This window comes from Peromyscus californicus, unplaced genomic scaffold (assembly GCF_007827085.1).
Source record: "Peromyscus californicus insignis strain IS unplaced genomic scaffold, ASM782708v3 Scaffold_7__1_contigs__length_154581171, whole genome shotgun sequence".
In the NCBI taxonomy this organism is placed as follows: Eukaryota; Metazoa; Chordata; class Mammalia; order Rodentia; family Cricetidae; genus Peromyscus; species Peromyscus californicus.
Window position 1 is genome coordinate 9920748 of NW_026294595.1, and position 26531 is coordinate 9947278.

At 52.3% G+C, this 26531-nt stretch overlaps 1 protein-coding gene across 1 annotated transcript in view; it reads right to left on the minus strand.

Moving 5' to 3' along the window:
- Nucleotides 1-5161: 5161 nt before the first annotated feature.
- Med27 (mediator complex subunit 27) overlaps nucleotides 5162-26531 on the minus strand; it is a 182627-nt gene continuing 161257 nt past the window's right edge. Inside the window, exons 6-8 of the mRNA XM_052722838.1 lie at nucleotides 21451-21492; nucleotides 7087-7164; nucleotides 5162-5600 (exon numbers count right to left, since the gene is read on the minus strand). Coding sequence (XP_052578798.1) covers nucleotides 5466-5600; nucleotides 7087-7164; nucleotides 21451-21492 — 255 coding nt within the window. The 3' untranslated portion in view covers nucleotides 5162-5465. The remainder of the gene's footprint in view (nucleotides 5601-7086; nucleotides 7165-21450; nucleotides 21493-26531) is intronic.

A 26531-nucleotide genomic window follows, 5' to 3' on the forward strand; every position in this document is an offset into this window, starting at 1 on the left:
TGTTTACTTGCATTACCTAATTCCCTCCAGGGAACATATGGGTTCCTCTTGTGATTAAGAGCGAGCCTCTGACTGAGATGGGGTGCCACAGCCCTGAGGCAGTGTGAGTGCTTGGTGTAGGCTATGGGTGCTGCTGGGCTCGCCTTCCTGGGCTGCCTCAGTAGCACTGGTCTCCTACACCCTCTCCTGTCCCATTCAGCCGTGCTTGGGGTCTCCTGTGCCCATCGACCCCAGGAGAAGCAGGCCATTCATGGATGAAGCTTGTGGCTGCTGAGGTGCTCCTGTCCCCAAGTGGCACACCTTGTCCCTTGGCTGGAGCTTCTCCTTGGCTACTGGTCACCTCAAATTTGTTGTGAGGGACCTTGGTGTGCCTGTGAACTTAAAGGTTATTTTCAAGTAGTGAGTGTGCATAGGAAATGTAACTTAAATTTTTTAAAACACAATTCTATTTACTTATTTGTGCACATGCAGCATATGTGTACATGCATGTCCACGTGTGCTTATGCAGCTGTGGAACCGGAGGCTGACACTGGCTGTCTTCTTCTGTCACCATTCTCTTCTCTCTCCATATATGTTTGTACATTTAACGTTTTATGTGTTTGTGTGCACACTTGTATGTGTGGGCCACAGCATGGGTGTGGACATCAGAGGATAGCTCTGGGGAATGATTCTCTCCATTTACCCTGTGGGACCTGGGGATTGAACTCAGGTCGTTAGAGTTAGTGGCAGGTGTCTTTACCAGCTGAGCCATCCCGCCAGTCCTCCCCCTTTACATTTCCTGAAACTACTTTGGTCAGGCTGGCTGGCCAGTGCGCTCTGGGGACATGCCTGTCTCTGCCACGTTGCTTTGGGGTTATAGACGTGTGTGCGGCTGTGCTGGCTTTCATGTGGGTGCTGGGGATCGAACTCAGGTCCCCAGGCTTACGGAGCGAGCTCTTTACCCACCGAGCCATCTCCACACCAGGCTTTGGTTTTACTGAGACCAAGTCTCAAGCTATAGTCCAGGCTGGCCTTGAACTCTGGCAATATTCCTGCCTCCCCTTCACCAGCTGGGATTATGGGTGTGAGCCAGCATGCCTGGCTGCAATTTAAGATTCGGTTGAGGTTCTCTTACCTTTAGTTTAGGGGCTGGGGAGGTAGGATGGTAGACCCTGGAACAGCCCACTGTGCTCGGTACTGAGCCTAGTCAGCCACAAGTGGAGGGCAGCTGGGGCCTGGTGCTGGGGACTTGGCTGCGGTAGTAGTGGGACAGGACTGGGTCAGTTTCCTGCCGGCACAGGTGAGGTGTGTCAGCGGAGATGTGAGGCCAGGGCAGTGTAGAAAGGCCAGTTCTCCTTTTCTGTCTCTGCCGAACCTGGATGACGCCTCCTGTCAGGTTTGCACGGGGTCCAGATCTTGTGAGGATTCTTCTGGCTGAAGATGTCCCTCCTCACCCAATGGGGGTGACCTTAAAAGGCTCTCAATTTAGCATCCGGCCCACTCTCTGACACTCCAAATGTAACGTTGACTTCACGCATTAACACTGAAAGATCACCGTTCTGTGGTGTCCATGGTGTTAAGTGTGAAAACATCACTCGATACCAAAAGGCCAAATCCTGATTTAGTTCAGGGAAAAAAAAATCTGGACAACCTTCACAGGCCTGCAGCTCCATTCTGTCAGTTGCTAATGGGTGCCAGAGTAACTGGCCAGCCGAAGGCTTGGGACAAAGGCCTGGCTACCCGGAGGCAGGAAATTCCAGCAGGTGGGCTGGACCCAGTGGGGAGGGAGCTCAGACATCACCCAGCCGGCTTCTCATGTCCCTCATGTGTCAGTGTGGGAGACCCTCCACTAGGTTCCTCATCTGTGAAGTGGGAACTCCACACACCTGCCTGGGATGGAACCTGACAACTTCTATGAAACACTTGGTAGAGAAGAGATGTGGAACTAGAGGGTCACAATACAGTCCCATAAGATACATGCCTTGCAGGTCTGGTCAGAGGTCACCCTCAGAGTCTAAATCATGTGAAGGGTCTCAGGTGGCCCAGGCTGACCTTGAACTTGCTATGTAGCTGAGGATGATCTTGAACTTCTGATCCTCCTGCCTTTACCTCCTGAGTGCTGGGATTACAGGAGTGAACCAGCACACCCAGGTTTCCGAGGTGCCGGGACTGCATGTATGCTGGACAGGCATTCCACCAACCGCCACACACAGGCCCAAATCACGTGACACTCAGTGTAGCAGTCATCCACCACCTTTTAGCTCGAGGACCTGGGGACTGCCCACTATCCAACTTGAGGTCAATGTCTCCTTCCTATTTCAACAGCTGACACCCAAGCCAGGTGATTTCACACTGATCTCCAAGCACCAAGCGCTCCGGGATTTCCTCCATTCTGGACTTTATCAAAGGCATTACCGCTCAAACTTGCCCTCAGGACCGAAGGGTGAGACTACTGGAGATGGGAGCAGCTTACAGGTCCAACCCTGTAGTCTCCTCTCCTTCTTCCTTAATTAGGGAATGTCAAAAGGTAGAAAATCAGATGCGAGATGCTTCAGCAGGTAATGGCACCTGCCCCCCAAGCCAGACAATCAGAGTTCATTCCCAGAACTCACACAGTAGGAGAGAACGGACACCTACAAGTTGTCTTCTGACCTCATTTGTGTAGTAGCACATTTACACCCTACACACACATGTGCACCCTACACACACATGTGCACCCTACACACATGCGCACCCTACACACATGCACACCCTACACACACATGTGCACCCTACACACATGCACACCCTACACACATATGTACACACACACTAAATGAAAAAGTACGGAAAAAAACAATAGGAGAAAAAAAGAAAGAAAACCAGATAGCAGGCATGGCTGGGCCTCTGCTGTCTAGGCTCCATCATGGCTGCCTCACGGTGGACATATTTCGTTGGCGAGGCTTCCTTCTTTCACACTGGATCACCAACCTTGCACTTCCAACTAGTACAGAAGCCACCACTTACCGACTGACACACAACTAGCAGAAGGCTGGAGCACAGGTCCCGGCCACCTGCTCGTTATTGGTCACCCGCTGACCCTGGTTCTTGGTCACCCGCTGACGCCTGTGCTATTGTTTATGGAGTGCTTCTCTTCGACGGCCACGTTTCCTTCTAAGCAAACCTTGGATGGGCTCCTGTGACCCCGGGAGCAGGAAACATTTGTCCTAGAGAAGGTGTTTCTGAAGGTGACGGAGGTCGTGCTTGCTCTGAGTGGGAACAACAGCCTGCCCAAGGCTGGATGTGGGGTCTGCGTGTGAAGTCACGGTTGGAAACAGGCAGAAGCAGGCTGGGGAGCTGGGGAATGATGGGGATGAGGACCAGAGAGGAAATGGTTCAACCCAAACAGCTTTCTCACAACATGCCTCGCCCTCCTGAAACCTCGGCAGTCCTCTGGGATGTTTCCACATTTGCACATCTCTGAAGGTGCTGTTTGCCAGCTGGCAGGCATGAGGCACTCATCACTCTGCACATGCCCCAACTTGGTCACAGCCAGTGTAGCCTGCCACCATATCACGTGAGCAGTGTGCACCTCGGCACAGCACCGGGTCCACGTGTCACTAAGTGTCTTTGGGAAGTTCTGCAGCCTTGAGGCAGGATCTCAGTGCTAAACTGGGGCTGTTTATTTCCTTTAAAGCAATAACAAGGGTCTTAGGAGACCAAGGAGATGAGGGCAGGGTATGTCCATGAAGCTGGCATGGCCTGTGGTGGGGGGTGGTCTTCAGAACATCTCCTACTGTAGGCTGAACAGTCAGAAGTAAAGGCAGAAGAAACGGCATCTTTGGTCTTGATGAACTAAGGCATGGATCCCAATGGCTCCTCTGGCACACCCTGACTGACACACACACCTCTCACAACTCCCAAATGGGCAGTAAAGGAAGCAGTGTTCCCAGAGGACAGGTCCTCTGAGGCCACATCACTGTCACTGGGGTGGCCAGAGAGCGGAGCACTGCTCATCCTGGGAGCATGGGGGGCAGCAGGGTGGCCTGAAGGTGGCCTGCACTTCTATAAACTCCCGCCTGGCACTGCCACTGGGTGAGGGGCCCCATGCTGAGTGGCACTGTGGAATGCACCCCTCACTCCATGATGGCTCAGAGGTAAGAGTACTGGAATGCTTGTTCTGAGGAGCCAGTTCAGTTCCCAGTAGCCACATGAAGTTCACAACTCAGCAATTCCAGTCCCAAGATGCATGTGGTACACAGACATACATCCAGGCAAATCACTCATATATATATATATAACAAAAACATTAAAAAAAATCCTCCTGTTTTGGTTCCTCCCAATCCGATGGACAGGTGGGAAAGAAGGGCCGGGTGGTCCTGGATCAGTCAGGAACTGTACCAATCTACTGGAATCCAAGTCCTAGTTTTCTGTTTGGTGTGGTGGTGCTGCCTGTGAACCTAGCACCTGGGCCAAACTGCTTAAGTTTAAAGCCAGCCTGGGCTACCTAGCAAGACAAAGACAACAGGGAAGGAAGGAAGGAAGGAGGGAAGGAGGGACAAGTCGGGGAGGGAGAGGAGAGGAGAGGGAGGAGGGAAGGAGGGAGGAAGTGGGTTCCTGTAGGCTGGGCAGGGCAAGCCCTTCACAGGGAGACCTATTACCTTTCACAGCGTGGGGGGTGGCTTTGTTAGAAATACAGGATGCAGAGGATGCAGCAGCCTGATGAGCTCATGAGCAGGCTGCATGAGCAGATGCTCTAGCTGCTACCTGGGAAGGCCCTCTCTCTAGGTACCTGTGGTGCTGACTCCACAGAACCATCTGCAACTCCTTCCACAGAAGGGGCTCTCCATTCGCCAGGACTGGTGACCAGGATGCAGCATGGCCGCCACCGCATCCCTGCCTGGAAGGGAGAAGCAATGGAGGCAGCCTTACAAAGAACTCTGGTTTGTTTTTGTTTTTTCTCCCCTTTTTGAGACAGGCCCAGGCTGGCCTCTAACTCACAGCGTAGGGAAGATGACTGTCAACTCCTGATCTTCCCATCTCCACCTCCTGTGGTGCTGGAGCCTGAATGGAAGCTTGTGCTTGCTAGGGAAGCAACCAACAGAACATGCCCAGCCCAAGGACTCTGCCTCAAATACAAACTCCTCGGTTAAACAGAACGAAAGTCAGACTTTGTATACGTAGCAGGAGACGGAGCTTCCACCAGGGTACAAAAGGTTTATTGTTTACAAAAATAAGTTACAAAAACCAACCATGCAAACCCCACCCCAAGAATAAAGAAAGGGCTCACTCCAGTAACAGCTCATGGAAACAACAGACCCAGGGGCCGACTCACAGGGATGCCAGCACACAGGGCTGGCACAGACCAGCCTCCCATGATGGGTGACAGTTCTACCAGCAGACTGGCCCACGATGGCCCAGGGAGAACGGCCACAGACCCTGTATGGTTAATGGATGGGCTGGTCTGGGAAGGTGCTGGTGCTGCAGGCTGGGTGGCTGGGCTGGGGTCACTGCCGGCAGGTGTCATGGAAGGCTTCCAGGGTTCGGAAGTCCCTCCATGTTGGGGGAAGGCCATCTTGCAGAAACTTCCCGCAGCGCTGGCATGGGGCCTGGAACAACTTTATGTAGCTTCTCAACCAGGTCTGAAAGGAAGGCAGAAAGGAGAGAAAGGTCTGGGGAATCCTCAACTGCCCTTCCGTAGGCCGAGTGGTCCAAGGGCAGGACTTTGGTAGGTTCTGATGCTGGAAGACATCCGTGGTTCCATAGAAAAGCTCTCTAACCCACAAGCCTGTCCCCCTGAGACTCAGTTTTGATGGTCTCCTGTTCCTCCTAAGAACTCAACACAGAAATCCCTCCTTCCAGAGCTGGAATGTTCCCCAAGGCTATCTGGTGCCATTGCTGAGTTCCCTCTTTCCGCAGCTCTGAGCAGCAGACATGGGCACAGCTGAGGAAGTGCTGGGAGATTCTGTGTCAGGGCAATGTGCTCTGGGTTAATCTCATTTCAGAGGTTGTCCCTCTCTGTCATGGTGGGGCCTAACACAGCTGGGGCAGCCCCAGTGTCACCAAGTAACACAATAAGTGACACTCACCCACCCTTGAGGTGGAGAGCTGACGGCTCCCAGGCGTCATGCATAAGGATGAGGCTCAGGTAACTCAATTCTCCACCTCAAGGAGACTCACGGGCACAAAGGCCCAGCAAACAGACCCACCACGCCACAGGCAAGCGGCCCTGAGAGCCAGGCAAGTCACATAACTCATTCCTGAAGGTGTCTACAGGAGGACACTGCTCTCTGAAGAGGCTGATACAGGGAGCTCCCGAGGGCAGCTTTGGCCCTTCCACAGGCTGGCTGTGGGGTTTTGGAAATAAAAACTGGAGGGTGATGGCTGATGGCCTGTTCATTTCTGAATTCCCCACTTCAGTCAAGAGCAAAGGGAAACCCAGTGTCATGACATGTCAGGTAAAAAGCCAGTCTGTAGTCCACTCAAGACTGTCACTTGCTCCCTCCTCAGCATGGGGAAGGACTCTGGGCCTTTGCGGCTAAACAGCCAGCACTATCCTTCCAACACCACGAGTCAGTCCTTAAGCCAGGCTTACTTAGGTCCCGTGAGAAGTAAGCATCATTTCTAAGAAGCTGAGCTGCTGAGCTCATGTGACAGTGAGCTGCCAAGCAACACCCCTCATGTCACTCCTGCTCAGACCAGCAGGCAGGAAACCCTGCAGTCGGGGCAGGGAAGGGTGACTCCCAGGGAAGCCATCCTCAGAGGTGAACTGGCTGCAGGGTCTGTGGAGGCTGTAGCTGGTTGTGAGCAGCCCTTCAGGAGATGGCCTGCTGTATACATGTAAACATTTGTTTTCATGCTGCTCTGCGCTCATTCTCACCTTGACCTCCTGCTCTGAGGATCGCAGGAAGAGACATGGCTTGGGGAACTGCAGATTCGTCCCAGTTTCTGCTGCATGCTCAGAGCCAGCCACAAGGCTTGGTGGGTTAGGAGTGGGATGAATCACTACTTGTCAGTGCTGGAAACTTCTGGAGGCCTGTTCAGCTCTGACAAAGTCTCAGGGATTGCCTGGGCCTGGCTCATCAGGTCTCTCCCTAGCTGGAAAGCCTGGCCCCTGAAGCCACTTACCATGAAGGATCTGACCACAACATCTGGCATCTGGGGTAGCTGATAGTGGAGCAGGGCAGTGGTGGCGTGGTCTGTCACCTGGGGATGAAGGACAGTTACCATTAGCTGGAAGTTGCTAGCTTCATCAGCAACAGTCTTGCTTTGGATCTCCTGCACCCCTCCTCCCCACATCTAAAATAAAATCTCAAATAGGAAAGTTAGTGGAGTTGGGACAGGGAGGAGGCACTGTAGGCACGAGGACACAGGCCTGGAGACAAGAAGAGTGTGGAACATTCTGGCAACTGAAAATCTGGACAGGAAGGAGCATAGTCAAGGATGGAGCTCGAGGTCGGCAGGGAGGGTGACAGGGTGTGACACTTTGTCCCAAAGTGACAGATAGCAAGGGTGCAGTGATCTCATCTTGTTTCCATGCTCCTCACCCAGGCTCAGCCCTGCCAGCTCTCCCGGGGGTCTGCTTTTGTCTAGCTCCTTGAAGGGTGGTCTGTGGTCAACATCCTTGTGGGCACACCCCAGTCCCCCTGACTCCTCAGAAAAGGTGGTAGGGAGGCCTGGGGCCAGATGGCCTGAGGGCCTTAGGAGGCCGGAGACACAAGTACTGTCTCCTGGCCTTGATCCTTGGGCATCAATATCTCATCTTCGAAACAAAGGGGCTGAACCATCCCCAAATTAGGAGTTGACTAATTTGAGAGCTGTACTCAAATTAACGGTTTATTTGACTGTCCTCATTAAAGACTCTTTAAAAAAAGTTAAGCCGGGCGGTGGTGGCGCACGCCTTTAATCCCAGCACTCGGGAGGCAGAGCCAGGCGGATCTCTGTGAGTTCGAGGCCAGCCTGGGCTACCAAGTGAGTTCCAGGAAAAGGCGCAAAGTTACACAGAGAAACCCTGTCTCGAAAAACCAAAAAAAAAAAAAAAAAAAAAAAAAAAGTTAAATACATTTTATTTGTGTGGTGTGTGTGTGCTCATGTGTGTATGCATGTGTAGGTGTGTGCATGTGTGTTTAAGAGCATGCACCATAGAGTGGGGGTCAGAGGACAACCTTCAGGAGGCAGATTTTCCCTCCCGCCACGTGGGTCCTGGAGATCAAACTCAGGTCGTCAGACTTGGCAGTAGGCGCCTTTACCTGCTGAGCCATCCTGCTGGCAGTGGAAATTCTTGTCATTACAAATATAGTTAAAAAACAAAAGAGAACATGCCAGAGAAGATTATTAACTTTGAGAACAAGAAACAACACAGGCCTAACGTGCACAGACTTGTCGGTTCCAGCCTCAGTGGGACACTATGAGACACCAGCGGCCGGCAGGCCAACAGTGAAGCAATATCCTGAAGTTGGATCACAGGCGTGAGAGCCACTCTGCAGCCAGGCGAGCTGGCCCAGGTTCCCCAGCTTCCAGAGGCCAGTTTAGGCCCAGATGGATTTTAACCTGGTAGAGGAGGTGGTGGCATCATGCTTCATGTGGCAGGGGAGAGGACAGGCTGGTCAAGTTCTTCTCTACCAGGGATCCCCTCAGCCCCACTCTCCTGCTCAACACTCGGAATCCTCCCTGCCCTTGCTCTCCTGCCCCCCCCCCCCCCCCCCCCCCCCCCCCCCCGCACTGTGCTCCCTGCCCTTGCTCTCCTGCCCTCCTGCCCCTGCCCTTGCTCTCCTGCCCTCCCCACCCCTGCCCCTGCTCACTGTGCTCCCTGGCCTCGTTCTATCCCCATGGCCTTCCTACATGATCACTCTTGGTTCATGCTGTGTCCCCAGGCCTAGCACCACAAGGCATACGGCAGGTGCCCAGTGCATGTTTTAATGACAGAGAGGAACTTGGAAATGCCCGCTCCTGGGGACAGGGCACTGCTCTCCCAGAGACATCCACAGTGCCTTGCGCTGCACAAGGCTGCGGAATTCTTTCCCCGGGTGACTTTCAAGATAAACGTACTTTCCCCTGGTGCCAGTCCTGCTTTTATTTTAAGCATCCTGACAGACAGCTTTCTAAAATGAGCAGTGCTTTTTTCCCAAGCAGTAGTAGTAACTGTGACATGACTGTGGTGACTGCTGGGGAGACAAACAGGCTGTCTTTTTTCTTAAAATGCCCACCGAAGGCCCGCTGTCCACAGCACTGACCCTAGGAGGCCCTTGGAGGGGTCAGAGCCATCTGTCCGGCTGCTGGAGTTGGCCTGACCTGACGCTTCCTGAGACTGGTGACCCAGAGCAACATCCAAGGCAGGATTGCTTTGCTTGGACGTGCAGTTTTCTTTCTTCTCAGTTATACAAATGACCACCATCTGAAATTCTGGAGGCCTCAGAAGCTGTAGGGCATCCTCACAGGTAACAGGGTTGTGCGGAGAGGGTCTGCACAACCCCCATTCCTAATCTCCACAAGAGTGTAAGGTTGTGTGAGCACCCCTCACCCCCAACCCTGGCCCTGTGCTGCCATCATCGGGGGGCAGAGACAGGTGTTTCTGGATGGGCATGACCCTGCAGCTAGCCTGAGTGCCCCATGGTTTCACACTACCTGCTTCACTCACGGGACCTGCGGGGCTCCTGTAGCCTTCGGAATTTGTCAGCCAAATCTGACAAGACTGTCCCCACAAATGCCCCATGCCTTGAATCCAGCCCTGCATCCCCATGGCTTCCCAAGCTTTACTTGAGTTCCTGTGCCTGGCCTGACAGAGGTGCAGGAGAGGCCGGCATACATAGCTGAGGTGTACAGCCTGGCCAAGAGGATGGGCCAAGTTAGTGAGAAATGATCTTCCTCAGCTACGGGGAAGCCGGGCACTCTCTGACTTGGCATCTGACTCACAGGCAGGGTACCTAATTAGTCGGCCCGTTCCTGGCCTGCCATCTGGCCAGCTCTGGCCTTCTTTTCAAAGGGCCCCATGTAAAGTCCTCCCTTTAACTGGCAAGTGGTGGCAGTTTTTGCTCCGGCACTGATGTGATCATTTAGGCTCTCTGTAGCCCACCAATTTCCGCAGCATTGTAACAGAAGGAAACACAACCAGCTGACTTCTGAGTCTCCCCACTTCCTCCCCAGCCCCATTCCCAGCTTTCTCATTTCCATGGCTGAACCCCCAGCACTGGGCAAAGATGGATGAGGGACACTGGCAAGCCCCACCCACGTGCTCTTCCTAATCCTCAAAGCATTATTCCACCTTCAATGAAGTTTTTGTTTTGTTTTGCACTTCCAACAACAAAGTTGTGTTTTGTTCAGCATTGAAGACGTGGAAAAAACATGCCAGAGCAACAAAAGATTCTATTAACTAATTGGTGAGGGCCAGGGTTGGACCCATTGTGCTGTAAGCTAATGATGTTCCTCCGGGAGATAAAAGCAGCCCCCTCGGCGCAGGAGGCCAGGGAAGAGCACTAATGCTCCTGAGAGGGGAGGCCAAGGAGGATGCGCTGCCTGCAGGTTGAGTGCTGGGCTGAAACAAAGCTTGTAAAAAGATCAAAGTGGTTGGAACCTAGGGAAAGGAGGGAGGGAGGAGAGGATGTAACTACCAGACACATAGAGACTAGGCGGGGTACCATACCTGGAGGACAGGGTACCAGAGGGAAGGGGAGAGGACTCATGCCAGGCTCGAGATCCAGAGGTCTTGCTTTTCCTCACTGCAGGGAACCACAGAGGCCTGGCCTGGCTCAGGGTGGGTCCCCAACTGGAGAGCCAAGGTACAGGGTGGGTTGACTGAAGTTTCCTCTGCCTCAGCTCAAGGCTGTGAAAGTCTTTGTGCACCCAGATGGAGGAGAACTGAGAGGAGGGAGGGAGGAGGGACTCTTTCATGAGACCTTGAAGCAGCTGCCAGTCAACACTCTGGAGAGGGACTGCCAGTCAAAGCCGTCTCCCCAAGTTCCTCTGCCGTGCTGCGGTGCAGAGTGCCCTAAGCCTCCCTTCCACACTGGAGCTGTTTTAGCCACAAAGAAAGAACGTGGTGCTGTGGCAGGAGCGGTGACTGTGCGGTGGCCCTCGCTGGGCTGCAGGCTCACTGCTCTATACCTGGGTCCTGCCTTTCCGAGGAGTGGGATGACCTTGGGCATGGACTCCATGGGTCAGGAGAAAGGGAGCGTCTGACCTCACTCAACCCCCACAAAAATGGTAGTGGAGGAACTTGGTTCCACTTGCAAGCCAGGGAACCAAGTTACTGGGAGCTCAAGGGATTTGCTCAGGTTACCGGTGCTACTGGGCAGGCAGGGATTGTCCAGACCACCAAGCTGAACTGAGAGTCAGCCTCTGACCTACACCCAGTAGGCTCCCACTGCAGGACTTCTGGGGTGGACAAGTGTTCTGAGGGGTGCCAAACCCCAGGCCCTCTCCTCTCTTGAGGGAAAGGGGACATCACTCCTAGGGAGGGTCTGAGATAGGCACCCAAATCCCTGGAGGCTCCTTCCGTCCTTGTTAGAGCCTCTGTCTATTTTGCTGTTAAGTGAGATGCTCCCCTTTCCCACTGCCCTGGTCCGAGGGCCAGCTGAACTCACCTCCTATCTGTGCTACAAGGGACGGGTAGGGTGAGTAGGGCTGCAGTACCAGTGACTCAAGGTTGGGGGTCCTGGTGGTGGTGATGCAGACAGAGGCCAACTGTTCAGCTGTCCAGTGACGAGTCTGGGACATACCCCTCCCCCTTAGTCCAGGTGTCACAGTGAGTGACCAGAACAAACGAAGGCCACAGTGGTGACCGAGGAAGGATTCAGAAAAGAGGAGAGGGGAAGCTTTTAGACTATCAACGGCCAGCAAGTTCCCCTGAAAGAGAAGGGTCTAGAAGGTGAGAGGATGATGGCAATAAGCAGCCAGGGGTAGGCACATGACTTGCATCGTGTCCCCTCAGCTGCAGCATGGCTGTGTACTTTCCTCCAGACCGATCTCATTTCTACACAGCTTTAATTTGGGGTGATTGTTTTCTTCTTCTAAAACAAAAGGCCCTGGAAAGGGATTAGCCCCAGGCGCTCAGGGACCCTCGCAGGTGGGAGGCATCACTTGCCAGGAACCAGCCCCAGCTTCTAGCAGGTGAGTTGAGGGGTGCTGCTTAAGAGTTCAGGAGGTTAGGAAGCCCAGGCCACTAGGGGGCAGGATACCAGCCTCCAGCAACCCTCCTAAAGCAAGGATCACTCAACAGCTTGTTTATCCACAGAGCCAAATGCCCAAGGCCTATCCCAGCCAAGCTAGGGAGCTGTAAGGTGAGTAAACAGGGAAAGTTAATCACTAGTAACCAACTGTAAACTGTTTAGTTAAGAGAAGCTGGTGGGGACTAGACTCTAGTTTCCTTCCAGGCAGCCGTAACTTCGCTAGAGGTGGGGAATCTGGAAAGACCTGGTCATCACCCCCTTGCTGGACCTTGGTAAGAAAGCACGAGCCTGGGTCAGGACCAATGGCCTGGTCCTGCAGGTCCTGCGGCTAGGTTTCCAGTCATTTCACGCATCAGCAGCACTCACACTCCCTGCCCTGAAGAGAACCAGAAGAAGTTCCACCTCTGGCCCTTCCAGGGGTGACTTCAAAGCCTTTTCTTTTTAGAGAGGGTCTTACTATGTAACTCTGGCTGGCCTGGAACTTACTATGTACACTATGCTATCGTCAAACTTACAGGGATCCACCTGCCTCTGCCTCTTGAGTCCTGGGGCTAATGGTGTGCACCACTATGCCAGCTACCATGAGTTTTTTCTTTTTGTGAAGACAGCAGATGCCAGATGGCAAGAGGTGCTAGGTTTCTGCCTCACTCCATGTGCCTACCTGATGTTCTGATGTGCTGCCATCTTCCCAAGGCCCTGGTTTGCTAACCTGCCCCTAGCTTTAGGTTTTACGTGAGTTGGTCTGGAAGCACCATTGAGTTGGCAGCAAGCTGAACATGTGCTGCCAATGTGCTCATGCCATTCCCCCAGTCCAGAGAAGTAAAACTGACCTTAGGAGGGCCAAGATTCTTTAACACTGTGCATGAGCCAACCAGGTACCTGGGCTCCCCCAACAATCCTAACAATGGTAATCCCATCCTTGTGAAGAGGAGCTCCAAACAATGCTCAGGAGCAGATGATTTGTTGGAGCCAGACAGATGGGAGCTTGGCATGGTAAGGGCTTAAAGAGATAGCAGCCCCTGCTAGCAACCTACACCAGCTTTAGGATGAATCCTGAAGTTAGCCTTAGAAGTCTTCATTCTATGAAAAGAGAAGTCACCATTATTTCAAAATTGGATTGCTCTGAAGTCCTGAAAGTAGTGTTGGGGGCCATGGGAGTGCTGCAGACAGAAGTGTCTAAAACACGGCCGGGCGGAAGCAGGGGATTTGCCACTTACTATGCAGCCCTAGCCTCTAATCAGAGACAGGATTTGTGTGCCGTGGGCTCAGCAGGCCTGGGGCCTGAAGAGGAAGCACGGAGGCCCGCAGGGACGGGGATTACTCTGGTGAAATCGATACTCTGCTTTGTGTGATGAAGAGGGCCATCTGCATGGGCTCTGCAGAGCTTATCACTGTCACTGGGGCCAGGTCATGCTGGTCTGGGACAAGATCAGCAGGCTTGCTGGGTCAGAAAGGAGAGGTGGAGACGGATCCAGCTGCCCCCTCAGCCCTCAGATCCCTTGCACACCTTTGGGATCAAGCCCTGCACTTGAGAAGTACAAGCCTGCAGATGCATTGTGCTTTACAGAGTTTCTGGTAGGCACAGACTGGGGCTTCTAAAAATGAGTGTCTGGGTGGGGAGGGATACACTACCCTTTAGAGTTTCAGACACGATACCACTAACGTCTGGAAGAACCAACCCTCAGTTCCCTGGACCCAGGCACAGACTGGCAGTTGATGGCCTCCATGGTCGGCTGTGTGCTTAAACACCCTGGCATAGAACGCCGGGGTCCCGATCCCAGCCTCCCTCCTCTCAGTCCACCGCTGACGCTGCAGCAGCCTACGAGCCTGCCTAACCCACCATGGCTGTCTGACCCTGTCTGGAATGCTCTTCTCTCACCAAGCCCTTCCAGTATTGACACACAGTCTGGTGGCTACCTGTCCTGACTGGTCCTGGTGCTGAAGCATAAGCTCCCTTGTGTGTGGGCACTCGAGCCTGGCACTGTCCAAGCCTGAGACCAGATGTCCCTGTCTCTAGGCTGCACTCTCCGGGAATGAGGCCACCTGGGCTGCATTTGTGCCCCTGGGCCGGCTTTGGACATTGGAAAACAGCAGGTCTCTGCACTGGGCACCACTGACATCATAGGACCTGGACTAAAAGAGATTAAGTGGGAAGGCCTCAGGCAGCTGGAGGGAGGGGAGGGGAGGGGAAGTAGTGTGTGGGATGGGAGGAGAGCTGAGGTGCCTGGGAGAACTGGGACACCTCACCCCTCTTGGAGATAAGGAACTCTCCAGGCCGTTGACCACTGTACACTTTCACACAGCAGGGCTGATGGGTTCTTGACATTGTTTCAGGATTAAGGAATTGAGGCTCTTGATTAGATGAAAAAAGTTGAACTCTTTCCCGATGGTAAAATGCCAGACTCTCGCTGGCTACAGCAGTCTTGGCCTAGGGGCACCTGAGTTGCTCCGCCCTCACTTGGTGCCACGCTATTTCTGCAGCTGACACACAGCCATGCCTACTTCATCATATTTGCAGCAATGAGACAGTGGCCCTGGTGAACTCAGGACCAGTGCATCCACTGCAGGCCACAAAAGTGTGGTGTTACTGGTGGCGAGCCCGCTCAGGACAGTAGGCACTGTCCCGGGTCCTACCGAGCTCCTCAATGGGTAGAGCTGGGGCTGTAACTCTTGTGTATTTTCATACTGGAGCTGCTCTCTCTTTGGCCACAGGAAGAGGTAACGGCCAGAGAAACAGGAAGATGGAGGAAGCTTTGGTGAGAGTGGTTGGGGTTGCCATGGTGGCTGGATCTTCAGTTCAGTTTACAAAAATATCTCCCTTAAAATGGGACCACGCACATAGATAGCTACAGAGTCCAGGTTCTGTGCTCCTTAGCCCCTGTGATAGCAGCAGCAGCAGCACATGCCACACACTTGCTGGAAACTTTAGTGCCATGCACCTCACCACTGGTGATCTTCGTAACACATACCCCACGAGCGAGGTATGATTTCTTTTGCCTTTTTGCAGAGGAGCTGAACTTACAGAGGACAAATTCTTGGCCTGAGGTTGCACAGCCCATGCTTTAAACTACAGGGTCTGCTGTGAGGAGGAGCCAGGAGCCCTGTGCAAGGGAAACTGGCCAATTGGGAAGAGAGGGGATAGAGCGGCCCTTCCTTAGGAGGAAAAGGCCATTGGCAGAGTAGTAGGGACCACATGTACACGGAAGTTACTTTAAATGTCCTGCCTACGACATCAGTTCACCTCACATCATACTCTCTCCGAAACAGATGAGGAAAATGGGGAGGCATGGCCAGATCTGAGCATCTGCAGATGGCCCCTGCTGGAACTGTCATCACAGGAAGCATGATGGGAAGTAGCTAGGCTTGGAGTGTAAGGACCAGCAGTGCTAGCAGCTTGAGCTGTGGATAGGGATATCTAGGAGTGGGAGGAACCGGTCTTCCCAGAAGCAGCTGTCAGCTCTGATGGCCAGTCCTGTGTCCCTTCCCTTCAGGAAGAAGGGAACTATCAAGACGATGAATGGCTGTCCTGTGACCCCTCTAATGGCAGAAAACCACAAGCCGCTCCTGGGGTATGTTCAAGCCACTCAGTATGTCAAAGAGGCCAGGGGGCTGGCCAGGCTTTCCTGGGTCTATTTGCTGTACATAGGTGGGTGCATGTGAACACTTGAACTGTGACTACACTGTGCCCACTGGGGAGCCTGAAGGAAAGGGACTCGGGGCTACAAGAGGAAACCTGTTCTGGGAACAGACACCTGCGGGGATGGACTAGTCCTTCAGGGAGGAAGGTAGCGGGGGCTCTCTGGTACAGATCAGCCTAAACACTTCCTCTTTTCCTTGGCTCCCAGGCCTGGTGAAGCTCTTGCTTAGCTAGCCCAATCGGTCTAGTGGCTGAGGGCATGGCACCCTCTAGGATGACTATGAGACCACCTGCCTCTCTTTCCCCCAACTCAACAGGCTACTCCTATGCACACACTTTTCTCCTGTTTGGGAGGGGGACCTACCTGCCTACACGAAGCTGCTCATCTGTCCTGGTACTTGTGAAAGCCGTCCCTTTCACAATGGACAGACTCAGCTCTGTCCATCTGGGACACACTTGTGAGGATGCAGCAGCAGGGCGCACAGACACAGAAGGAAAGCAGTGCTACACCATGCTCCTCATTGTGCTGGCTGAGGGTCCCTCCAAGTGTGACAACCTCCCTGGGACAAGGGCTGGGTAGGGTGTGGCCTCAGAGTCTCACTTCAACCTCTACTTCTCCAGGCCTTCAGGTGTGGTGTCCTGACCACAGGGTCTTGGTTATTTATTTATTTTTTTCTGAAGAGAAATGTGGAGGAGATTGGCAGTGTGCTGTGGATATCGTTCTGTATAAATAAAACACTGATTGGCCAGTGGCCAGGCAGGAAGTATAGGCGGGACAAGGAGAGAGGAGAATTTTGGAAAGTGGAAGGCTGAGTCAGAGAGACACTGCCAGCCGCGCCATGACAAGCAGCATGTGAAGATGCCGGTAAGCCATGAGCCACGTGGCAAGGTATAGATTTATGGAAATGGATTAATTTAAGCTATAAGAACAGTCAGTAAGAAGCCTGGCATGGCCATACAGTTTGTAAGCAATATAAGTCTCTGTGTGTTTACTTGGTTGGGTCTGAGCAGCTGTGGGACTGGCGGGTGACAGAGATTTGTCCGGACTGTGGGCCAGGCAGGAAAACTCTAGCTACAGCAGTGGGTAGCTCAGACTACTTAGCGAGCCTCCTGGGTGAAGTGAGATGCCATAGCAGAGCCAGTGTTCAGGTCACATCTAGCCCGGCCTTACTGGGGAAAGGAGTCCTCTCGTCCTCTGGAAGTTTCCTGTGTTGGCACATTTACCTTCAGAGGACTTGGAGCTAGCATGGACTGGGTATGAGGGTCACTATGGGAAGGTGCAGAGTCATGCAAGGCACTCAGTGGACACAGCCTCCTGAGCTGACTCAGTCCATCCTCCTGTAAAGTGCCTGACGGATGCCCAGTGGCATTTCTGGATAGAATGCCCCAGGAAAGGCCCTGTCTTTCACATCAAAGAATGGCTGAGTGAACAGACGGGGATGAGGGCAATGGCACCCTGCTGGACAACCCACCTGTCTATGTGGTGTGGGACTTGATGGGCTATGCACCTTCTGCTGCCCGTGGAACAATGGCAATGGCTAAGAGTCTTCTGTGGCCACGTGGCTATGTTTTGTTCCCTCCCTCCAGGTGACCCTGAGGAGCAGGGGCTGGCCCCTCAGAGACTATCTTTTTCTATCCCCCCACCCTTGCCTGTCTGGGGCCTCATGTGCTCTCCACCTTTCTCTGGCCCCTGCAAGGACTTAATGCAGGGAATGGCTGCAGACTGGCTCTCACTCCTCCCAAGTTGCTGGAGGAAAATGCACACTGTTTTGAAATGAGGGGGGTTAAAGATCAAAACAGTGAGTGCCCCTGCAGAGTTTAAATGCCAGAAAATACGAGCTTGCTTGAAGCCTTGCTGGCTCTGTGATTCTGGCCTTTCAGAGGGTCCCCTTATTTCTAAGTCTCATTCTCTGAATCCACACTGCTGGAAACTGGCTGGCTATAAAAAGCTGTTTCGCCGTAGGATGAAGTGCAAGGCGCCTCTGGGGTAGTGCAGTAAATGACAGGCACCTGTTGGTAGCCATAGCCTCACAGCAGGCTGTCCCCCAAGCAGCCACTGCCTTGCACTTGGGTACAGTCTAATGAGTAAGATAGAAAAACGCTTGCTGACAGTCAGTGTCCACAGACAAGAGGCAGGATGCATTTTACTCCTCATGACTGGTGTGCTGCAGAGCCACAGGGGCTGTGGCTCTGACAGAGGGACTTGGGCACGGGCCTCTGGACAATATAACAGGGGCCTCCTCTTGCTCCCGAAGCAAAAAGACGTGGGTAAGCTTGCTTTGGTTCTACAAGGCAGTCAGTCCCCTTCTATCCAGAGGGAAAGAGCTCAGCGGCTTCCCGCCTTCCTAACAGCACCTGAACCATGAACAGCGCCTGAACCATGAGCAGCGCCTGAACCAATACAACCGTGCCAGGAAAGGGAGTCCTCGGGTGCCACCAGAGCAGTGAGGGGATGATAAGTTGGGGGAAGAGCTGCAAGTTACTTGCAGTGGCCAGGAAATCTCAGCTCAGAAGTGGGTCTACTAATGCAATCTACCCTGAAGTCCAGCTTTTTGGGAAGTGGGTGACTCTGCTGGAGAAGTCCCCTCACTCAGGGCACAGAACCTCCTTGCCACAGTAAGCTGTTCTCCTGACACATGGGACACCATTGCACTGGGCTGGGCTTTTCTCGATAATCTGCCATTGAACGCCATGCTGGCTGGTCTACTAGGCAGGCATAAGCAGGCTGATGAGGGACAGAAGAGTCATCTCCATGCTCTCAGCTAGCCTCCACTACTAGCAGCATCATTAAGCACACCCCACATTTAAGTGGGGGACAGGAAAACAGAAGTGAGAAGGAGTGGATCCTACAAAGCAGAGTTTAGAAGGCTGCCAATCAACCCTGCTCTCTGGTGCTGACTCTCAACACTAGCCATCTCTGAAGGCTGTGCCAGACAGAACTGGCCTTGCATAAAGTGGCCCCAGCTCTGCCTTCGATGTGAGGCCTGGCTGCAGGAAGAGAATGGAAGCGGGACAGATACCAGGTCCATCTTCTTCATGCCACCAGCCTTCTGCAAGCTTAGAGCACAGGCTCCCTGATGTCACACCATGCCACACCCGTTCCATGGGACATGATTAGTTGGAGCTTGACTGAGAGGATTAAGCTGGATTCTGTAGTACATTATTTTCTCAGATGTCCCTTCATCTGACAGTACAGGTGATCTCCTCTGGCAGGCTCTTATTTGCCCCTGAGAGGAGAGAGACCTCGCCAGGACCTGTCTTTACTTCTAACGAGCACAGTGGCAGTCTTTAACCCAGGGCTGGTCAACACTGGAGGTCAGTCATTTAGATACAACAGAGCAAGGGAGAGAGGACAAAGAGACCACAGGGTCTGGGCACGGGGAGACGCCCTGCTCTATTTGGGTAAAACACCACCACTTGGGATCAGTCCATTCTCACTACTTCAAACAGGCCATGTAAGTACATGGGGAGACTGGCAAGTGCCCATAAATCTCTCCAACTGCCCTAACAGTCCATTTTAGACAAAGACTGGCTGGCAGGTTGTTTCCAGGGAGGGATGGGTGAAAACATGATAGCACAGTCTAAATCTGTGCTTCAGAAAATCCCCATTGCACACCCTGCCTGAGTTCCTGATAAGCTTCCTACATGCATTCAAAAAACAACTCACTCGGGACAGAACAGCTTTTAAGAAAGCAGGGCAAGTGTCCCCCTGCCCCGCGCCTGAGGGTTTTTCCAGAAAGGCTGAACTAAAAAAGGAAGGGTCCACCCTGGATGTGGGCAGTGCCATTCCATCTACTGGGTCCTGTACAGAATAAAAGGAGGAAGAGAGCCGAGCACCAGCATCTATCCCTCTGCTTCCTGAATTCTGTCTCCCTGCTGGATACTGACTGTAACAGCCTTGGCTCTGGTTTAGGCTCTCAGCTTGCCCACGGTAGCCTCCATGTTTCAGGGAACACACTTCACTCAGGCGTGACAAGGTCATGAGACTTCCTAAGATGTGCCGTTCAGCCTCAAGCTGTGCTTATGAATGACTGCAAACTGGACCGTAGTCGGGGTGATGAGAAGGTACCCACCATGCCTTCTGTTGGCTGCATCCTGGGCAGGGGTCGTCCCTCATAGAGGTGACATATTAGTGAACTGAACAGAGGAGGCTGCCGAACATGTGAAGGCATCAAACTCCAAGGAACTGTTCACTTTAAAAGGGCAAATTCCACATTAAGAAAAAAGAAAAGGCCTATGCCTCCTGGCACACCTTGGGCACAACCTACTCATGGAAAGAACGCGCGAAGGGTCCCAACTTTGAGTGGTTCCTCAAGTGTTTCTTACCAGAGAACAGTCTCCTAATTCTGTCCCCCTCCACCCCTGAGACAGACACCCCTCGCCTAGCGGGGCTCTTTGTTTAAGATTCCCCGTGAACTCCTCCTGGCCACTCTAGTCCGAAGGCCGCTCCTCCTCTGGTCCTCTGGCACAGGCCCCGACAGCCTGTCTTCTTGTGCTATTTCCCGGTACTCAGGACCTAGCACAGTGCCTGGCAACATGAAAGGGTGCCGGAGAGAACCAGTCCTTGTCAAGGAACAAATGAAATGGCAGCTGTTGGGCCAGAGCCGAGCTAGAGGCCAGTGCAGAGCACAGGGGACAGGACTGCTGCCTGTGGGGAGCTGGCCCAAGTGCTTTAGAGGTGTGCAGTGAACCCACGCACACCATGGGGACAGGCCACGCCAGGAGCTTTCCCCTCTTGGAGCCGGGGAGCTGCATTCTCACATCACTTCTCACTTTAATTTTTATGTGTATGAGTGTTTCGCCTGCACCGTGTGCTCACAGTGCTCTCTGTCCTCAGAGGCCAGAAGAGGATGCCTGATCCCCTGGAACTGGAGGTCCAGACAGGTGTGAGCTGCCATGTGGGTGCTGGGAATGAAACCCAGGTCCTCTGGAAGAGCAACAAGCACTCTTTACTGCTGAGCCCCCTCTCATTGTTCTCAACAGTTCTTTAGGTATGTTTTCGGAAAGAGCCAAACAAGGGTCGTGAGGGCAGGTGGCTGGCAGAGTGCACTGGCTGGTTCTGTGCTGCCTGATCCTCTCAGCCCACCTCCATGCACTTGGGCAAGACCACAGGCTTGGAAAAATGGCATTTCAACACTGGGTGGAAGTTTCTGCCTCAATGTAGTCTGGACCGCACACAGTAAGTCACCCCTGTGAGGAGACAGTCCTCTGGGCTGATACTACGTTCACCATTACCACCTCAAAAACAAAGTATGGCTACCACTCCAACACGCCCTCTGGTATCCCTTTGAGGCTATTCTCCTGCTCCACCCACAGGCAACCACCAACCTGATTTACGGCCCCAACCTAACTACTTACCCATATCATGTAAATGGAGCCGTACAGTGGGAAGCTTTGTGTCAGTTTTTCCCACTCACGTAGCCCAGGCAGTAGCCTGTGCAGTAGAGGATGATCCTGACTCCTGATCCTCCTGCTTTTGCCTCCCAAGTGCTGGGGTTACAGGTGTGTGCCACCATGTCCCCCAGGGCTTTGTGCCTTCTAGGCAAGCCCTCTACCTAGGCTGAGCCACAGCCCCAACCTTTCATTTTCCTTCTCACTGTTTAAAAGGCCTCTGAGTTGAGAAAGTTTATACCCCAAAGCATTCCTGGCTTCCCTGTGCCTCCCGAGTAAGATACAGAGAGGAAAACTTACCTTCTGGAATACTTGATAGTTGGATTTGGACCATATGTCAAGCTGTTAGGAGAGAGAACCGGCATCAGTTTCAGTCAACAAAAGGAAACAAAAGTGACAGAGTGGGACCCAAGGGGCACGGCCTGCTTAAGTTTCTTCTTCACCAAGCTCCAGGTGACTTAAGAAATGAAATAAAGAGAGGATGTGGAGCAAGGGGAACACTCCTCCACTGTTGGTGGGAGTGCAAACTTATACAGCCACTGTGGAAATCAGTATGGCGGTTTCTCAGAAAATTGGGAATCAATGTTCCTCAAGACCCAGCTATACCACTCTTGGGCATTTACCCAAGGAATGCTCAATCATACCACAGAGACATATGCTCAACTATGTTCATAGGAGCACTATTCATAATAGCCAGAACCTGGAAACAACCTAGATGCCCGTCAAATGAAGAATGGATTAAGAAAATGTGGTACATATACACAATGGAATACTACTTAGCAGAGAAAAACAATGACAGCATGAAATTTGTAGGCAAATGGTGGAACTAGAAAATATCATCCTGAGTGAGGTAACCCAGACTCAGAAGGACAAACATGGTATGTATCCACTCATAAGTGGATACTAGAAGTAAAGCAAAGGATAACCAGACAACAACCCACAACTCCAGAGAAGCTAGCTAACAAGGATCACCCTGGGAAAGGGAATTAGATGAGATCTCCATGAGTAAACAGGGGATGAGGGGTGGGCAATGAGGGGTAGGGGATAGGGGATGAGAATATAAGGAAATGGGATGGTTAAGCTGGAACAGAGATGGAGTGGGAAAGCAATGAAAGAGATACCATGATAGAGGGAGACTTCATGGAGATAGAGAGAAACCTGGTGCTAGTGAAGCTGCCTGGAATCCCCAAGGATGACCCAGCTTGGACTATTAGAAATAGTGGAGAGGGTGCCTGAACTGAACTGTGTATCCCGGTGATCAGACTGGTGAATACCCTAACTGTCATCACAGAGCTTTTCTCCAGTGACTGATGGAAGCAGAAGCAGAGATCCACAACCAAACACCAGGCAGAGCTCCAGGAGTCCAGTCAAATAGAGAGAAGAGGGATTCTATGAGTCCAGTCAAATAGAGAGAAGAGGGATTCTATGGGTCCAGTCAAATAGAGAGAAGAGGGATTCTATGAGCAAGTGCATCAGGATCATGATGGGGAAACCTGCAGAGACGACCAAACCAAACTAGTAGGAACTCATGAAACGGCTGTGGAGCCTGCATGGGCCTGGACTAGGCCCTCTGCATGGAGAGACAGTTGTGTAGCTTGATCTGCTTGGGGGGCCCCCTGGCGGTGTGATTTGAATCCATCCCTGGTGCACGAGCGGGCTTTTTGGAGTCTACTACCTATGATGGGACACCTTGTGCAGCCTTGAGGCAGGGAAAGAGCTTGGATTTGCCTCTACTGCATGGGCCTCCCCATGGGAGGCCTTGCCTTCTTCTGGGGGAAAGTGGGAGGCTGGGGGGGGGGGGAGCGGGAGGAGTGAAGAGTAGGATCTTTGATTGGTGTGTAAAATGAATGAAAAAAATTTCCTTAATTAAAAAAAAAATGAAATGAAATAAAAGGCTATGGGATCATCAATCTCCAGGCCCCACGGCCTGAGCTTCCAGCTCGCTTTAGAAACTGATTCTTAGCTAGGCGGTGGTGGCACACACTTTTAATCCCAGCACTCGGGAGGCAGAGCCAGGCGGATCTCTGTGAGTTTGAGGCCAGCCCGGACTACATAGCAAGATCCAGGACAGGCTCCAAAACTACACAGAGAAACTCTGTCTTGAACCCCCCCCCCCAAAAAAAAAAAGAAACAAAGACACTGATTCTTCCCGATTGCATCCCTTGAAGTGCCAAGTCACCCTAGGCTCTTTGCCTAGATTGTCCTTCCCACAAGCTTGCACATGGCTCCTCTTGGACTTCCTTCAAAGCTCAATGTCACTATAATCAGGAAGGCTTTCCCAAGTTACTTATCAAAATATTATTTCCAACACCTACTTTCTTCACCCTCTGAAAAATTGGAGTTTTTCTAACACCAAAGACCCGATCTGAAGTGCTGTTATTTGCGTTGGCTCCTGATTTGGCCCATACAGAATGTGAGCTCGGTGGGCAGAGGTCCTGGGGCCTGGCACGCCACAGGCATCACTAGGCCACTGCTGAGTTAAGGAGAACCTGCTCCATGCTAGGCACCACACCAGACCCTCCATACATGCTTTCATTTAATCTCCAGGATGGGGTTGGCCTTCCAGATGAGGAGGAAGTTCAGAGCCACCCCTCACCAAGGTCACCTGGAGAGGCCTCTCACAGACGGTAGGATGGCCTCACCCGGCTGCACCCGCAGCCCCTGGGAGGGTTGTTTTTCTAATTTGTTCTTCTCTCATACTTTACATCCCTACCGTGGTTTCCCCTCCTTCCACTCCGCCCAGTTCCCTACTCCTGCCTCCCCTCTCCCCCAGATCCACTCTTCCTCTATTTCCCTTCAGGAAAGGGCAGGCCTCTCAGGGATATCAACCAAACATGGCATAACAAGTTACAATAAGACCAGGCACAAACCCTCATATCAAGGCAGGATGAGGCAACCCAGTAGGAGGAAAAGGGTCCCAAGAGCAGGCAAGAGTCAGACACCCCCACTTCACTACCAGGGAGTTTTGTTTTTTTAACTTACAAATTCCTTGCTCTCCCCACTGGAGTGGCTGAGTTTAGAGGGCTGGAAGCAGCACCTTGTTTTTTAGCAGCACTCCTGCTGGGCTCTGGTACTGTCTTGGTTAGGAGGCCCTGATCTGAGGAGACTCCATTGCACAAACAAAGAAGCACCAGGTCCCGGATGCGATGTGGGCAGAGCTACAGAAACCAGCCCAGTCCCTCACATACTGGGGTCTCACGTACAGTCCCTCAGTGGCTTATTCTAACTGAAACCATTTTGGTTTCCCAAGCTTGCACGGTAACCCATGCCTTCTCATTGTTTCAAGACTTCAGAACAAATGATGAATGGCAAACCCAGAATTACCCCAAGACAGAGGCCGCAGGAGCTAGGCTGCCACTCACGGCTAATGATAAGTAAGGAAGCCTCTGTGTGTCCCAGAGGTACTAGACAGGTGACTTTAATACAATGAGGTCAGGAGCTGAGCAAATCGAAATGGCCAGTGAATGGTCTCCCGGACCTGCCTCTGGGGTTGACTGCTGGTCACAGCGGAAGTCTGACCTGGGATAGCTCAGGCCTGTGTGCTCTTGCATTGATTTGCAGCACTAAGGCACACAAGAAGTGGCTGCATGGGAACATGCCTCTGAGCCACAGGAAGTGAGTGCTGCACTTGAGCCAGGTACTTCAGAGTCCTTTCTGTTCTGAGGAAACTGCACAATGTTGCTTTCGCAAGAGTCCTTGGAAATTAAAAGCTGGGTTGTACCCAGGCACGCATTCCTTTCTCCTGCTCCTTCCCACGTGTGACTGGTTTGTCGGGTGCTGAAGGGCAGAGGGGGGCAGCCCAGCTCCAGAGTTGGTACACAATGTGGATCTTTGGTCACGCATGTATGTATGTCACTGGGAAAATGTACTCCACCACCTACGTCAAATCCCTCCTGGTTCCCCATAACTCCCTCCTAATAGCACATCCCCAATGTCAAATTGCACCCCTCGCCCCAGAGAGGCAACATCAACTTCTAGTCTCTGTCCCCTTTAAACCAATGAATGGGAAGGATACTTTGAAACATCTCCAGGCATTAGAGATTGACAGTGTGTAGGGCAAAGTGACAAGAGTAACTGCCAGAAACCTCAGCGACAAAGGGCCGGCGAGTTGGCTATGGAAAAAGGCACCTGCCCTTAAGCCTGATGACCTGAGTTCAATCTTCAGCACCCACACGGTGGAAGGACAGAACTGACTCCTGCAAGTTGTCCTCTGACCTCTGCATGTGCACTCACATGTATACATACAAAATAAATAAATATAAAAGAATACACACTGCTAATTCCCCACACCGTCCACTGTGTTGGGAGAAGTCAGGTCAGGTGACTTCAGTGTAGTTCAGGCCAGGGTTTGACAGATGCGGCATTTAAAGACTTCCTGGGAACACAGGGCAAACAAGAGTGACTTTGCATCTCTTAGTTCTACCCAAACCACAGTGCCAGACTTTAAATGGGTGTTTTAGGAAGAGCAGCATCGGGGTTGGAACTTGGAAGAGACTTCTTTCTCCTCTCTTTTCCAGCCGGCAGTTGTCACTGTTGACGCCTCCTGCCCGTTCACACCACACACCACACACTGAGACAAGGATACCAGTCACAAAGACAGAGATGGAAGTTGCACACACTCAAAGTTGCAGACTTAAACAACTATCTTAGGAGACCTTCAGTATCTACAAAATCTTTAGATTAAAAAAAAAAATACCTCGAGAGAAAAGATCAGGGGCTTAATTAAGATGGACTCTGCAGCCTAATTGTGGATTTCCAAAACACGTCTTGCCTATTTACCACACCTCCCTTTTGAAAGGTTTAAATATGCTATTCAGAACACCAGGGGATGATTCCACCATCTGGGACAGCAAGGCCTTGGACAATACAGTCCATTTACCTGGTACACATGGCTGAGAAAGGGACCCGGTAACAATGGGCTCTCCTTTTGCTGGGAACCTGCGGCAGGTGGCTTATACTTGATCTTCCGCTAGGTTTATGCCAGAGAAAGCTGTTTAAATGCGCGTTCTGGAGTCGATGCCCTGTCTCTCCTTAGGGCCAGGGAGAGCTCAGAAATTCATTTCAGGAAGCCAAGGCTGAGCCCAGTGAATATTTATTAGCTCTCCCGTATTTGGTGCAAGGCAGGCATTGTTAACTTTTTTTTTTTTTTTGCTAGTTGCAATATTAAAAAAGGGAACATTATGGAAGTTGCAAACCTTCAGCTCAGTGAACAAGACATTATTCTAAACTGGGGTGTCAGGAAGAGAGTGAAACTCCCCTTGGAACACTGGGCAATGCTTGAAGGATTTGAAAGGGCCAAGTCAGTCTTGTGGAGCCTGGTGGACGAAGCTGCACTCCTGGGGGCAGCCTGGGGATCGGGCACCGCAGTTCAGGTGTGAGTA